General features: G+C 28.1%; 2 protein-coding genes across 5 annotated transcripts; both read left to right on the top strand.

Annotated features, from left to right (window-relative positions):
- Window positions 1-626: 626 nt before the first annotated feature.
- On the top strand, window positions 627-9847 carry LOC145750732 (uncharacterized). Its single transcript, XM_082566816.1, has 23 exons — window positions 627-934; window positions 1141-1237; window positions 1455-1553; window positions 1781-1884; window positions 2112-2261; window positions 2334-2626; window positions 2880-3002; window positions 3189-3342; window positions 3537-3668; window positions 3910-4073; window positions 4325-4384; window positions 5885-6053; window positions 6236-6362; window positions 6550-6648; window positions 6821-6918; window positions 7014-7163; window positions 7378-7533; window positions 7756-7889; window positions 8125-8247; window positions 8494-8647; window positions 8852-8983; window positions 9273-9436; window positions 9596-9847. Exons 1-23 carry the CDS (start codon window positions 718-720, stop codon window positions 9662-9664), a joined length of 3168 nt encoding a protein of 1055 aa, XP_082422942.1. The 5' UTR covers window positions 627-717; the 3' UTR covers window positions 9665-9847.
- Window positions 9848-10542: 695 nt separating this feature from the next.
- LOC145749941 (drebrin-like protein B) lies at window positions 10543-15312 on the top strand. 4 transcript variants are annotated; one of them, XM_082565833.1, is made up of 14 exons: window positions 10543-10761; window positions 10887-10942; window positions 11146-11258; window positions 11342-11416; window positions 11619-11753; window positions 12629-12706; window positions 12871-12962; window positions 13028-13148; window positions 13232-13312; window positions 13448-13539; window positions 13646-14046; window positions 14129-14152; window positions 14257-14319; window positions 14462-15312. In XM_082565833.1, exons 1-14 carry the CDS (start codon window positions 10679-10681, stop codon window positions 14599-14601), a joined length of 1554 nt encoding a protein of 517 aa, XP_082421959.1. In that variant the 5' UTR covers window positions 10543-10678; the 3' UTR covers window positions 14602-15312. The 4 variants fall into 4 exon arrangements, with proteins under 4 accessions (XP_082421959.1, XP_082421958.1, XP_082421961.1 ...); XM_082565832.1 differs by having other exon boundaries at window positions 11619-11756; XM_082565835.1 differs by lacking the exon at window positions 12629-12706.
- Window positions 15313-15405: the final 93 nt, after the last annotated feature.

The raw sequence follows: 15405 nt of genomic DNA, 5'->3' as shown, positions 1-15405 counted from the left end.
ACATCAGGTCGAAATTATTATACATCAGGTTGAACTGAAGGTTTTCATTGCATTAGTAAGATAATTATTCAATATGAAATGGTTTTAATCATATTCTATTATTATAGTGAGTTAAATTTAGTTTTAAAAATATTAGATCAACATCAAATGCAATTTTAAATATATAAGGAATGTAAGGACTATAAGTAAAATACCCTTTTATAAATGTAATACTGTTAGATTAATTGGTTACCACAGCCGCAGGTACAAAACAGTAATTCAATTTAAATCTTTTGTTTAAAGGGAGTAACAAAATTCCTTCTGTATTCATACAAGCGTAACAAAAGAAGTGGTTACATGAATAGGCGGCAAAGTTGTTTAAGTTTCTGTGCGTAAATAAAGTATTGTATATTGAAAAGTTTTTAATGGCCAGAAAAGATTATTTAAATATAAAAGTTTTGTTGGCATATGTTTAAATATATCTATTTTTAAATCAACTGGGTCAGGGATAAGGCTTTAGGCAGCTAGGAAAGACAAATATAAAATAAGTAAACTTTTTAATTTAGCTTAACTTATATTTCAAATAAAGAATATTTTTTCTCCCAAATTTGTAATTTATAGTTTACACAAAATTCACTAAAACCTATACAACATTTTTTATTGAAGGTTGAGTAGTATTTTCATACTCGCTAGGTTTAAAAATAATAACAGATAAATTATACTACAAAAAGAACAAAGATGTTTGGTGGCTGTTTTAGTTGCCTTTGTGCCAACAAAGAAGATGCCACACCATCTAATCAAGGTCCTGGCCCCACACACAATGTTAACATACCCATTGGCCCCATTACGCATAATCAGTACCCAGGACCTACAAACCCACAACATATGATGCCCCAACAGAGTTACAATCCATCTTCTATGATGCCACCTACACCTGCTTCTCCCACACAAATGCGTAAGTGAATGTCTAATACAAACACTGTGTAGTGGTAAAAAACCTTACAACATGAAGTCATGAGTTCGTTACTCACTGCATTTATATCGAAAAAACTTTTGCTGAAGGCACCACAGAAATGTTACTAACATTAAATCTCATATTATGGTTTTAAATTTTTACATTTTATATATTGGTTTTTATTTTCGTATTTGTTTAATGCACAGCTGGATCACTTAGATATGTTGCTATGTACGATTATGATGCAAGAACTGACGAAGATTTATCATTTAGAAAAGGAGAACCTTTATACATTTTAAACACGTAAGTTGCCCATAAAAAAACTATTATTTAAAACTTTGAAAGTAAATTAATGATATATTTTAAATCTCACAGCTTTTCACAATAAGCCATTAAGTGTTTGCAAAACTGTTTAATTTAACATTTATTGAAACCAAAACAATAGTTGCAATTGCAAAATTTATAATTGTAAATTTAACAAGCCAGATACATGCTAAATAATATTGTACTTGGTTTACAGTGAAGGGGATTGGTGGCAAGCAAGATCAATTAAATCAGGACTGGAGGGATATGTGCCGAGTAATTATGTTGCTCCAATGGGAGGAATAGAAGCAGAAGAGTAAGATAAATACAAATTCCTAAAAATGATTTAGAATATAAAGCACTGACAAATGTAAAATTACATTTTCCAAATGACATAATTCGGTTACATTATTTCTATATCAAAGCAGGAGCTTAATTTAAAACAAGTTTTATACAACGCATAAATCAGAATTTAAAAATATAAAACCATGTTGTCTGCTATTTTAGAAATAAACATATAAATTTCTCTGTGTTTTATTACAGATGGTTCTTTGGAAAGATTAGTCGTAAAGAATGCGAAAGAATGTTAAATCAACCCCAGATTTCACGAGGAACTTTTATGATAAGAGAAAGCGAAACTGCTATAGGTTAAAACCATTAAAACTTTAAATACTAAAATAGCTATAAAAATATTATATGATAACTTGCAATCAATATTAATATATTATTGGATTTGTTTAAAATAAATTTTATAACAATTATTTAAGTTTAAAAAGTGTAACATCTCTCAAATAGACTAATTTTTTTATTTTCCCAAAATTAGTGCATTAAATACTGAATATTGAAAATAAAATGTGTATGATTTAAATTTTAGGAACATATTCCCTTTCTATAACTGATGAAGAACCAGCTAAAGGCATCACTGTAAAACATTATCGTATTCGACAACTTGACAATGGCGGCTACTACATTACAACAAGAGCACAGTTTCAGGATTTAGCAGGGCTTATATCCCACTACCAAAGTAAGGAATTAAAAATAAAACCTCTTTTTTTGAAAAAAAAACTATATTTATTTTTTATTTAATTTTTTTTAGATAGTGCTGATGGTCTTTGTTGCCGCTTGACAAATGCTTGTCCACCTAAAGACACCCCGGCAACAATCACCATTGCAAAAGATGTCTGGGAAATTGGTCGTGAACAACTTACACTTCAAACTAAATTGGGAGCTGGTATGTTCGGTGAGGTATGGAAAGGTTTATGGAACGGCACAACAGAAGTCGCGATTAAGACTCTTAAGCCAGGAACCATGTCACCAGAAGCTTTCCTTGCTGAAGCCAAAATCATGAAAATGTTAAGGCACGAAAAACTGGTCAATCTATATGCAGTGGTAAGTTAAAAATTGTATATAGTAAGTCTTAATGAACAATATTTGGTCTTATTTACCCCGCTTTTGAGTTAAAAAGTTTGTGGTGCATGCACAAAAATTTGCTTTGACCATATTTCGACATGAGATTATAAAAAATCATCCAAGTGTGTTAAATTGCAGCCCATTAGACAGGTACTGAACCAGAACCCACGAAACCAAAAGCATTATAATAACAGCATATAGATAATTATATATTTATATTTTTGTACCTTAGGTATCAACAGAGCCAATCTACATTGTAACAGAGTTTATGTGCAATGGTAGTTTGTTGGACTATCTAAAAGAGGGAGCAGGCAGATCTTGCAAATTAGTGGACCAAATTGACATGGCTGCACAGGTAATTTATAACTTCAAACTTATAATAACATGATTATTAGCCACACTTGGTTTTTAATACAAATAGTATCTTAGCTAACTTCAATAATAATTAATTCTGGTACTTGCAAATGATTTACTGGATGGCTTACTATTTACATAATAAATTACAATGTTAAAATTCTAAATTTCTGTTTAATCCATATAGGTTGCTGCTGGTATGGCATTCATTGAAAGAAACAATTACATTCACAGAGATGTTAGAGCTGCCAATATTTTGGTTGGCAAAAATCAAATTTGTAAAGTGGCTGATTTTGGTCTTGCCAGGTTAATAGAAGACGATGAGTACAATGCAGCTCAAGGTTAATAATCAATTCTATTTAAAAAGTCTAATGTATACATTTAAAAAAAAATGCATTATTATTTGCAGTAAAATTTATTAAACATCATGGCATAACTAAATCTCCAAAAAAATTATTATAAATCGTAAAATTCACAACCCACAGAGAATAGAGTTTTGTTGACTTGAATTTTAATTTTAATATCTTTTATCTAGGAGCAAAGTTTCCAATTAAATGGACTGCTCCAGAAGCTGCAACACATGGCAGATTCACCATCAAATCTGATGTTTGGAGTTTTGGTGTTTTGTTGACAGAGATTGTAACAAAAGGAAGAATACCCTATCCTGGTAAATTTCAGTGACACAATTTTTTACTGATTTTTCTATTCTACAGTTTTTCATGAGTAAAAAGTGTCACTTTGTTATGATAAGAACTAAATAAATAAATCTAATCTATCAAATCGCTTTACATATTATACTGCAATATTACTTCTTATGACATAAATTAAAAAAACTAAAAGTGCACAATGGTCAAAGTTGAGGTTAAACTTTTTCTCAAAAATTCATTATTAACATATTTTCCATATAGGAATGATGAATCGAGAAGTATTGGAAAGAATTGAATCAGGATACAGAATGCCCAAACCTCCTGTGCAGAGTCCACAACCACCTTGTCCAGACTCTTTATATGAACTTATGCTACAATGTTGGCACAGAGAGGAGATGGAACGACCAACATTTGAATACATACAAGTAAGTTAGCTTGGCATAAAAAATGTGATGTTTTTATTTCTTCTTAAAGACATGTTTTTAATAAAGACTTTTACACACTAGTTACAGTACCAACTAGCACAATGCAATAAATAATATAAAAATAAAATGGAAATTTAATACCAAGGTTATTAATTTTAAAACTTGGTTTTAAAAATATACCAAGACATGGCCTGGTCCCCTAACATTATTTGTAAATGGTCAAATAATTTAGTTTTAATTACTTTTTAAAGGGATTTTTGGAAGACTACTTTAATGCTACAGAACCCCATTATCAGGAATCGGGACAAGGAGCATTTTAAAAGGACTTGCTTTTTATTACAAAACCTATAACTAAGTGTTGTTAAGTTCAATAGATCTGGGCCAAGTGGTCGATCGAATTGTGCTTAGTTGCAATCAACATAAAGTTTTTTTTTGAAATTTGTTTTCTTTTTTGATCAAGTAATATTTTCTTTTGTTTTCACTTGTTGCCTTATATTAATTTTAATTTTTAATCAACTATTAATTATTTTATCCGAAATCTCAAGTTAAATACAGTGCAGTTATTGTAGCATTCATGACAGTGCAGTTAAGTTGTAGCATTAGTTTTGCAAATAATTACAAAAGTTTGATACGGCATCGTTTTATAAAATAACGTTTTTAGAAACAAGAAAATAATAATGTAAATACAGAACTTTTAATATCAATTTTTTAATTGAAGTTATACCATTTAATTTATAGCAGCTTAAGTAATTAGTTTTATTTTTAACTGTATTGTGCAAAATATCTTTTAAATCTTTATTATTTTTCATAGACATTTATTTAATTGTACCATATTGTTTTTGTTGCTGACTAACCTTAAACAACATAATCATATCATAATATAGTTAACTTGCTAAATTTTGTAACTTTTAAGTTTTACCACTGTTTTATTAAATTTAATTTTTATAAATATTTAAAATACTACAGTGATTTTGTGAAAAAATGGTAAATTAACCAATAGACAACTAACACAATGTATTATGCAACATAACAAGTTGTTAAACAAGACTATTACTTTAATCATGTATATACATAAATTTGATTTTTAAAACGAATTAAAAAAAAATTCTCAAGTGATTTATAATAATTGCACTTATTTAATTACTTTTTTTTCAAATAACTGAAATGCTTAACTCTTATTATTAAAAAGTATTTCTTGTCTAAAGATAAAGTCTGTAAAGTATTATGTAAATTCATTCTTAATAATAAAAAAATGCTGATAATTGTGTTTTAAGTTTACAATAATAATGCACGTTGGAGTTTACAAGGAAACAGCTACTTGCAGGATGGTACCCACACAATCTACTATTATTCATTATAAACACAACGGGTATCTATATTTAATGTTGCTTAATATGATTCATATATTCAAGATTAACACATAGTATTGTCATTTTTACTAACACCGAAAGTAATATTTTTAGCTTTTAGAAATTTTGTATTTGATTTATTTTCTGCAAGTTTTAAATTTTTTTAGACAAGGCCAATATTAATTGGTATTTTAGTGTTATACTATGTTTTTTTTCTGTGTTTGTTCAACTATGATTCATTTAAAAAAATCAATTTAAGTTAGAAGGAAGAAGTAGGTTTCAAAACAATAACAAAGCAGTGATGTCATTTTGCATAATTTTCTATAGAAGCATTTCGAATTAACATCAAAGTTTTTAAGAAGTTTCAGTTTGTAATGATACAAATTGTATGATTTAAACATTGTAGGCAATAACAGGGAATATAAAAAAAATTATCAGTTAATAAAATATTATGCTATTTAGTTCAAAAAACAAGTTAAGATGTGTAGAGGTTGCTTGTGTTTTGGTAGCAAAAGTAAGAAACAATTAAAAACTAATGTCCCCACTCCAACTCCACGAAACGATTTTAGTGTAAGATACAAACCAGAAAATGTAACAATTAACGAACTTTCTCCTCCACCAATGCCAATGCGTGAGTATTTTAACTAAGTTAACTTATTTTGTGTTGGATTTTAGCTGCACTCCACAAATTGTATTTTTTATTTTAGAGGCCAAGGAAAGTATATATTTATTTTCTATGAAGCTATGTTAAATATATAATTATATTTAAATAGTTGACCTTATTTGGTATTTAATTTTTATGTTTTTAAATAGAAAATATGATGATGTACACAGCCATGTATGACTATGATGCTAGAACAAGTGATGATCTTTCATTTAAAAAGGGCGACAAATTGACTATTCTGGCACAGTATGTACAAATTAAAAATTTGGATAAAATGTGAATCAGGAAATAATGGATATACCTACTTAGGATATATTTATATGAATCTTTCAATACATAATATTTTTAAGTTAAGTAAAAATAATTATAACTTAAATATAAATAAACTATAATGTATACATTGTAAAAAAACAAAAATTTTACTTTGTAATCCAAATATTTATCTTTCAATTCAATTTTGTAGAGAAGGAGACTGGTGGCTAGCAAGAGATGAAGCAAGTGGATTTGAAGGATATGTTCCCAGTAATTATGTTGCAAAATCTGATCAAATGGACAGCCAGCCGTTAGTTGACTAAATCTTATAACAACAACATAGTTTATTTTTAATATATTGAAAAAACAAACCAACTTAAACCAATACAAAACGAAATTTTGTAACAATGATTAACAAAAATATTTACTACAGTTATTAACTATAAAATATTTTTAATTGTTGAATTAATTCTATTATTTAGTTGGTATTTTGGAAAGATAAGTCGTAAAGAATGTGAAAGAATGTTAAACACTCAACCAAGAGGAACGTTTATGATAAGAGAAAGTGAAGGCACTCCAGGTAAAAATAATTTTTTTAAATAACCATCCTTAGTTTTTTATTCTTGTGTCTTGAAAATGTTGCTACATCATATTTTAACACAAAATTAATTTAAGGTTCATACTCGATGTCAATAACTGATGAAGAACCAGTAAACGGAAAAATTGTAAAACATTATCGTATCAAGAAACAACCTGACACAGGCTACCACATCACTACAAGAGCTCAATTTAACGACATTTACGGCCTTGTTTCACACTATTGCAGTAAGTTTTTCATTTAGAAAACTAATTTAATTAAATAAAATTATTTTAAAGTTGGAAAATAATAGTGATTAAAATGATTATGCTTAAATTTTTATGATAATATTTAACTTTTCTAAAAACCTATTTTATTTAAAATTTTCACATCAAACTTTTAAAAAACATAACAAAAAATTAATTTAGCGACAAAACAAAAATTGTCTGTTTTAAATTATAGTGACAGCTGATGGCTTATGTTGTCAACTGGGGTCAGCATGCTTAAAATCAACCCCAACAACAATGTCAATAAACAGGGATGTATGGGAAGTAGAAAGAGAAAAACTTTTGCTCCAGAAAAAGCTTGGAGCTGGGCAATTTGGGGAAGTGTGGAAAGGTAAAAAACAATAATCTGGTAATTTTATCTTATTGAAAAAAATTTTTACAGGACTAGTGTGTGTTAACAGTGAATATGTTATATTTTAAAGAAAACCATGCGAAACTTTTTTAGTTAACAAATATTCTTTAGGCAATTTACCACAACATAAAACAGTTAATTTAAAGAAAAAAAATAATAAAAAAGAAACGTTTTGTCTTTCACTGTTTCATCTTAAAATAGGTCTCTGGAATGGCACAACAGAAGTTGCTATCAAAACTTTAAAGCCTGGAACTATGTCACCAGAAGCTTTTTTGGCTGAAGCTAACATTATGAAATTATTGAGACACGAAAAATTAGTTAATCTCTATGCTGTGGTAAATAAACAGAGTAGAAATAATTTAATGCATCATTTACCAAAATAGAAAAAGCCTTAAAATAAGTTGATGGGTAAGCTACAGAAACTAGTTGAATTTCAAATGCACTGATCATAATAAAATAAAAATAAAACTTAGTTTTATATCTATTAAAACGCATTGAACCATTTTTTAAATTAATAGATACCGTATATTAAACTAATAAATACTTAAATATAATATTTGACTGTCCCAGGTGTCATCAGAGCCTATTTATATAGTGACTGAGTTTATGTGTAATGGAAGTTTGTTAGATTACCTTAAGCAAGGTCAAGGGAGGTACTCTACACTAATGGATCAAGTTGACATGAGTGCACAGGTATTAAGCAATTAAAAAGTACAATTAGGTACTGTATATCCTTTTAATAAGAAAGATTTCTTATCCATCATAGTAGTGTAAAAATTCATTTTTAAGGAATCAATCTAGATTTTGAAAGAATTAATAAACATCTTGCCTTATTTGAAGATAATGTACCCATAAGAAAGCTTACATTTCACCAACAACACAACAATTAACACCTCAAAATTTTTTGTTATAAATATTTTTAAAAATGTGTCATTGAAGGTTGCTTCTGGAATGGCATTTATAGAAAGAGAAAACTACATTCACAGAGATGTAAGAGCTGCAAATGTTCTAGTTGGTTCAAATCAAATTTGCAAAGTTGCTGATTTCGGTTTAGCCAGGTTAATAAAAGATGATGAGTATAATGCTCAAAAAGGTATAATTTTTTTTTATATACATCTTTTTTTGTTTATGTAAGTTTTTCATGCAACAGAACTGATAAAAATTTAAATATTTATTTAGTTGTGCAATTAAAAAAAAAATGTAGACAAAAAAAGTTATATATAGATTTTTAAAGAAGTTTGCATAAAATTGTAAATTTCAACCAAAAAAAACTTTGGTGACCTATATTTTTTTACAGGATCGAAATTTCCAATTAAATGGACTGCACCAGAGGCAGCAAATTATGGGCGTTTTACGATAAAATCTGATGTCTGGAGTTTTGGGGTTTTGTTAACAGAGATTGTTACAAAAGGAAGAATACCTTATCCTGGTACAAATACAAAAATTTTTTTACAAAATTTTAAACCAACATATTGCCAAATTTTAAACAACAAAACACTAAATATTATAAAAAAATATCAACTACTAAACCAACATAATTCTAAATATTAATCCATACTAACTTCATATAATACTAGATACTAAATTCCACACATTTTTAAACAATAAATATTAAATACTACCCAAGTAAGACTAAATACTTAACCAACAAACTACTAATTTCAAAACCAACATGATTTACTAAATTATAAGCCAACAAAACAAATTATTATTCTTAGGCATGACAGGTCATCAAGTTTTACAGAGCATTGAAGAAGGTTACAGAATGCCGAAACCAATTGTAATAAAACCACAACCACCTTGCCCTGAAACCCTGTACGAACTAATGCTAACCTGCTGGCATAGAGATGAAATGCAAAGACCTACTTTCGAGTATATACAGGTCAGTATACTTTAAATTTAATCTATATAAATAGCCTATACATTTATCAATCCTACTACTGCATCAATATTAAATTGAACTATTAAACATAATATAAATAAACAATTAAAACCATCTTAAAAATTGCAAAAAATTTCGAATTTTATAATTTCTGTCAAGGGTTACTTGGAAGATTATTTCACAGCTGCTGAGCCAAACTATCAAGAGTCTGGAGAAGGTGCATTTTAGACATATCTCTACATTAATTATTACTATTATGTGCAATATATTTTAATGTTTATACTGTTTTACTTTCTTATTCACGTTTTTTGCAACGATTGTGTAACTAAGATATTTAGTGCAACTTATTTTAAAAACCTGTTAATTTTGAATTATTATTCACTTTTGTATTATAATAAAATTGTGCTCATAACTAAAAACGAGTGGAATATATTTTATTTTTAAACAAGTAACAAGATTTGTAGTTAACTTCAAAATATATAACGAACGGTGTATGTGCCTTTCAGTCTAAAGTAATAGCAATCTTTTAAATAAATTAAACCAACTTATATTTGAATAAAATAAACTTACCCAAACAATTGACAATGTCTTGTTTTTATGAACTGTCATTCTACCATTTATTCTAAGGTATTGGCCACATTTAATCAAGGTTTTTCTTCTTTTTAATATCTTTTCCAGATTTTTATAGAAAATCTTAACTTAAGCGACACGTGCTCTCGAAATTACGTTTAAAAATTGGAAAGACCCCTTTTTTCATTAAAACTCGTTATGTTGCCAAACATTTTAGGTAGATTTCGAAAATTTTGAATTTTATAATTTTAAAGCGTCAATAAATAAATATCAAATACAAATGATTTACGTTTTCAGTGTAACATTACAACTTAAATATATATGTCATAATTAAATTACGGTTACCACAAACACTCAATGAAGAGTTGCCGCTCGCCGTTCCCCTTTTATAAACAAAACAAACGAAACTCTTCTTACCAAAATGCATTTGAAAATGAGCAATAGCTATTCAACTAGATAGCTTAGAATAGCGAAAAAGGGCGATAAAAAGTATATCACATAACCTAAATTTAATATATTTATTTGTATTCAGGTTAAAGCAAAGTAAAAACTTACTAACAGATTAATTTACAAGTTCGACTATTTACTTGTCATTTGCTGGTTTTAAATAAAAGAAAACCAAGAACCGGTAACTTTTAGAATTCATAGCAAGCAAACAATAATTCAAGCATAATGAGTGTAGATTTTTTCACCCACAAGAAGAAAATGGTTGATGCCTACAACGATGTAATTAATGACAATACAGACACTGATTGGTATTGATTTCTTGTTGTATATCAATAGAATAATTTATTTTTATGTATTAAAATCATACTAAGTTTGTTAAGTTGGCTTGTAGTCTTAAAATTATGGCTTTTAATTGTTATTTTCTATGATTCAGGGCTTTATATACTTATGAAGGAAATAAAAATGATTTAAAATTGCAAGGAACAGGAAGTAAGTATTAAACAAACAACACTCACTTTATACAGCTCCATATTCTCTAATTATACTTTCTAATTATATATATTAAAGACTCTTGAAAAAGGAAACATTTTAGAATGATATTTAGTGGTTAAAACAATTTTTATGATTTGTAGTTAAAGTTGTTGTACTAAAGTATTGTGCCAACAATTCAAACCAAACAATTTATTTTAAAGGCGATGGTTTGGAAGAGTTAGAAGATGAATTTAATAGTGGGAAGATAATGTACGCCTTTGTTCGTGTCCTTGATCCAAACACAAACTTAAAGAAATTTGTTTTAATTGTTTGGGTAAGAGTTTGCACTATAGTTCACAAAACCATGTCTTGATAATGATTTTGGTTTTATTAAAACAAAAAACTCTATATTGTTAGCAAGGAGAAGGAGTCCCAGCTACAAGAAAAGGAGCATGCGCAAACCATGTCAAGGACGTTAATAGATTTTTTAAGGTTTGGTATTTGCAACTTTAAAACCTAGCTTCTAGTTAAAAATTATCATATTTCGTTGTTTCAAATCCTTTTATTTAATAGATTTCAAAAAGCATCACAATAACATGTAGATATGCAACTTAATGCATATTAAAAAAAAATATTCTGATAAACTTTATATTCAAGGAGGTGGGTTTTACAGTTTATGTTTTTACCATTTTAGGGTAGTCACATGACAATTTATTGTCGAAATGATGATGAAGTCACACCAGAAGAGATTATGAAGCAAGTACTTAAATCAACGACTAGTTTTCAATTTGTTAAACCGAAGGAAGATTACAATAGTGCACCAGCACCAGTGGTAATATTTTTAACATAAAAAAAATTATATTATTTGTTTATAAATATATATTTTTTATTATAACTTATTTTAACTCCATTAGAGAACAGTAGAATTTTACACTAAACACTGGTATTCATATATAACAATAGTGCATGATTTATACAACAGACAGTTAAATAGGCTAGTGATTTAAGGTGGTAGTATTGTTTACATTTAGGATATTTAACTGCCCTAAGGGCTGTACTTATTAAATAAATTAATTATCTTGCTTTTACCTCAATATGTATTTGCTACTGAAACATGTACCAACCAAAAGTATATACTGCATAATAGTTTTGTAAAATAATCTAATGTTGATAACTTGTTTAAAAAAGCAAAAGTTTATAAGTACCCACTTTCATCACAGTGCTTTTCTTACTATTTTTAGAGTTGGGTTTTTCATCTTTATCTGTAGAATATCTGTAGGGTAGATATAGCAATGCATGTAACTTAATTTCGTGATTCTGATTTTTTTGTTTTTTTTATAATATTTAATTTTTATATTCATTTTTTATTGAACTGTTTTATATATAAATATTCAACATAATTTATCATTATTGGATTATAAATCGATATAATTATGGCATTTATCATTTTAATTTACTCTTATTTTATAACTATATTGTATTTATGACAGTAAGTAAGTTATTTAATGATAATAATAATTTTAATAATTATATGTGTGATATACAAGTACCTTGGTAAGTATTATTTTTATAGGGCACTAAATCCTAAAATTGATTTTTTTTTTGAAATTTTTTTTTGATGATCTTAAATTAACCTCATTATTTTTAAATTAAACATACATTTTAAGTAAATTATTTTGCTGAACTTTTTGTTTGCATGCTCAGAGTTCTGTTTATAAACGAATTAATCCCGAACATGAAATTAAATCGACCCGTGACGATAAATTCTGGTCAAATCTACAGGTGATGTGATTCTTAAGTTTTTAACTTTTATTTAGCCTTGGTGTTAGGGTGGTTATTATTCTTTGCTTATTTTTTCTTTCTTTTTATTTTAAATTGTATTTTTTAACCTAGTTTTGAATTGTTTTTGTTTTGGGTGTATAAATGTTTTTGATAAATCTTATTAGAAAGAAGAAGATGCAAGACGAGAATCAGAGAAAAAATTGCAGATGGAAAAAAGAAGGCAGCAAGAAATTGAACTGCGTGAAAAAGAAAAAAGGTAAATTAAAATTTAAATGTCTATAAACTAACATTTAAAGAAAATATTTTTGTTATTTTTTTTAGATCGGAAATGGAAAGAGAAAAATTTGTAAAGCAGCGCGAAAAAGATATTTCCGAAAAACTGAGGGCTCAAAAGCTTGCTGACAGTAACGAAGAACAAAAACAAAAGGAAAAAAAAGCTTGGGTAAAAATAAAGATCTTGTTACATAAAATTGAAGAGAATTTGTATTTATTATATTTAAAATTTTAACATATTTTGTATTGTAGGAGGAACAGGAGAAAGATCTTGAAAGATCTCTTCAGGATCAAAGAAGGATGCGGAGAACAGCATCTATCGAACATGCACAGGTTTATTTTAACTTTATATCAAACTCAAATTTCAGAACAAAAAATTATAAAAATATGTTTATCCATATAAGAATTTGTATAGCAGCCTGCTGAGGTCTGCTAAGTCTTGTAACTATTTGCATTTATTTTATAAAGGAAGCTGAACAGATGATTACTAAGAGAACAAACAATCCTCGAGCAATGTGGGAACAGAGGGAGAAAGAAGCAAGTAATCCACCACCTGTTAGGTACAAACAAGCTTTATTTTTCGATTGATTATTTTATAAATTAATTTTCTGTACACCATGGTTATCTTTTTTCTGTTTTTTTATATATTATTTAAACTTTTTTTAGAAAATATAGTTCAAGTGGTTCTTATGGTTCTCGTACTTCAAGTATTAGCGAGCAACCAGAAGTGCACCACACCCCACCACAACAACCATCATACCAAGCTCATAATGAACCAGCACACCAACCAGAACCAGAACCTGTGCAAACATACCAACCAGAACCATCCTATGAACCAGAAGCGGCTTATAACGAACCAGAGCAGGTCTACAACGAACCAGAGCAAGTTTATAATGAACCAGAACAAACATACCAACCCGAACCAGAGCAAACATACCAGCCAGAGCAATCATATGATCCTGAACCAGCGTACCATACCGAGCAAAGCTATGAACCACAGCAAGGTTATAATGAAGAAAGTGCCTACGAAGAATTTAATGAACAACAGCAACAACCAGACCACCAAGGTAGGAAAACAATTTTTTTTAAATAAAACTTTTATTAAGTGACATTTTAAATAAAAAACAATAACTTTATTTTTAATTTAAGGTTACGAAGACCAAGCTGAAGGTGGTAAGTGCTTTTTTTTATCATAACAGTGACCAATATTTATATCTGTTGGTTTAAGCATTTATAATTGATTTGTTTGGTTAAAAATAAACTTTGTTTTATTTTAGCTGAGTATGCAGAAGTACCACAAGATGGATTAAGGGCAAGGGCTTTGTACGATTATCAAGCTGGTAAGAAGTTATTCTCTCACATTCACCAAAAAAACATAATTTGTAAAAAATATCGAAAGTATTTTGTACAAAATTTTAAAGTAAATTCTCCAATTCAAAAATATTTCTAATCAACATTTTTATTTGATCCATTTTTTTGCAGAGGATGATACTGAGATCACATTTGATCCAGAGGACATCATCATCAACATCGAGCAAATCGATCCCGGATGGTGGAAGGGAGAGAGGGAAAAGGATGGAACCAGTGGATTGTTCCCCGCAAACTACGTGGAACTAATTTAAGGAACATTTTAAATTGCAGTCATGTTTTAAAAATGGGGTAATTTTTAACGTCTACAGCCAAAATGTTGATTTTTTTAACTTATTTTTGTTTGGGTATTTTATTATGCTCCGTATTGTTGGTTTATTAATTGTGTTAAAGACTTTTTCTAATTTTAAAACAGACATTTTTTTTATTTTAAAATCCATTATAATTTCACAATATGGCTTTATGAATTGATAATTTTCAATCCCAATGCATCATGCAAGTCAATTTATACTATTTTTTTAAATAATGCAAGTAATGAAATCGTTTTTATTCCTTCAATAAATTTCAAATAATGTGCTTAATCAGTATATCACCCTATCTATGTTGTTTATAAATAACCAATCAGAAATTGTTGTAAGTGACATTGTGACTCTGCCCTATATTGTATATTAACAGCATCACATTATATTTATACCAAATTGTAATAACTACATAACTTTATGTGGTTTAAAATTTAATTTTTAAATAAAATTATGCATAAAAATTTTGGGCAATTGTTTTAATTGAAATGTATGTGCTTAAATTAAAATGTAACCCAGTTTTGGTTATAAAGTTTCACGTTTAATCTATATCAAGTTAACTGTAAATATATCGCATGTACTGATATATATTATTGTGTGATTATATAACTGTAAACAGAATCATTATTGTTTCCCTTATATGCTTAATAAACTTATTATAGCTTACATTTGTATTTTTAAATATTGTTTGTAAGCTGTCCGTAGAAAAAATGGAAAATGTCTTGTTTACCCAGCGGAGGGTTGATGTTGTTAATGTTT

Source organism: Corella eumyota, chromosome 4, assembly GCF_963082875.1.
Source record: "Corella eumyota chromosome 4, kaCorEumy4.1, whole genome shotgun sequence".
In the NCBI taxonomy this organism is placed as follows: domain Eukaryota; kingdom Metazoa; phylum Chordata; class Ascidiacea; order Phlebobranchia; family Corellidae; genus Corella; species Corella eumyota.
Note: the sequence above shows the minus strand (reverse complement) of the source record. Positions and strands in the feature narration are given on the sequence as shown.

Coding starts and splice junctions, on each gene's coding strand:
- LOC145749941 (XM_082565832.1), top strand. CDS start 10,679: ATGAGTGTAGATTTTTTCACCCACAAGAAGAAAATGGTTGATGCCTAC. Junction 12,707..12,870: donor AATTCTGGTCAAATCTACAG/GTGATGTGATTC, acceptor AAATCTTATTAG/AAAGAAGAAGATGCAAGACG. Junction 14,153..14,256: donor CGAAGACCAAGCTGAAGGTG/GTAAGTGCTTTT, acceptor GTTTTATTTTAG/CTGAGTATGCAGAAGTACCA.
- LOC145750732 (XM_082566816.1), top strand. CDS start 718: ATGTTTGGTGGCTGTTTTAGTTGCCTTTGTGCCAACAAAGAAGATGCC. Junction 1,885..2,111: donor AGAAAGCGAAACTGCTATAG/GTTAAAACCATT, acceptor TTTAAATTTTAG/GAACATATTCCCTTTCTATA. Junction 8,648..8,851: donor TGAGTATAATGCTCAAAAAG/GTATAATTTTTT, acceptor ATTTTTTTACAG/GATCGAAATTTCCAATTAAA.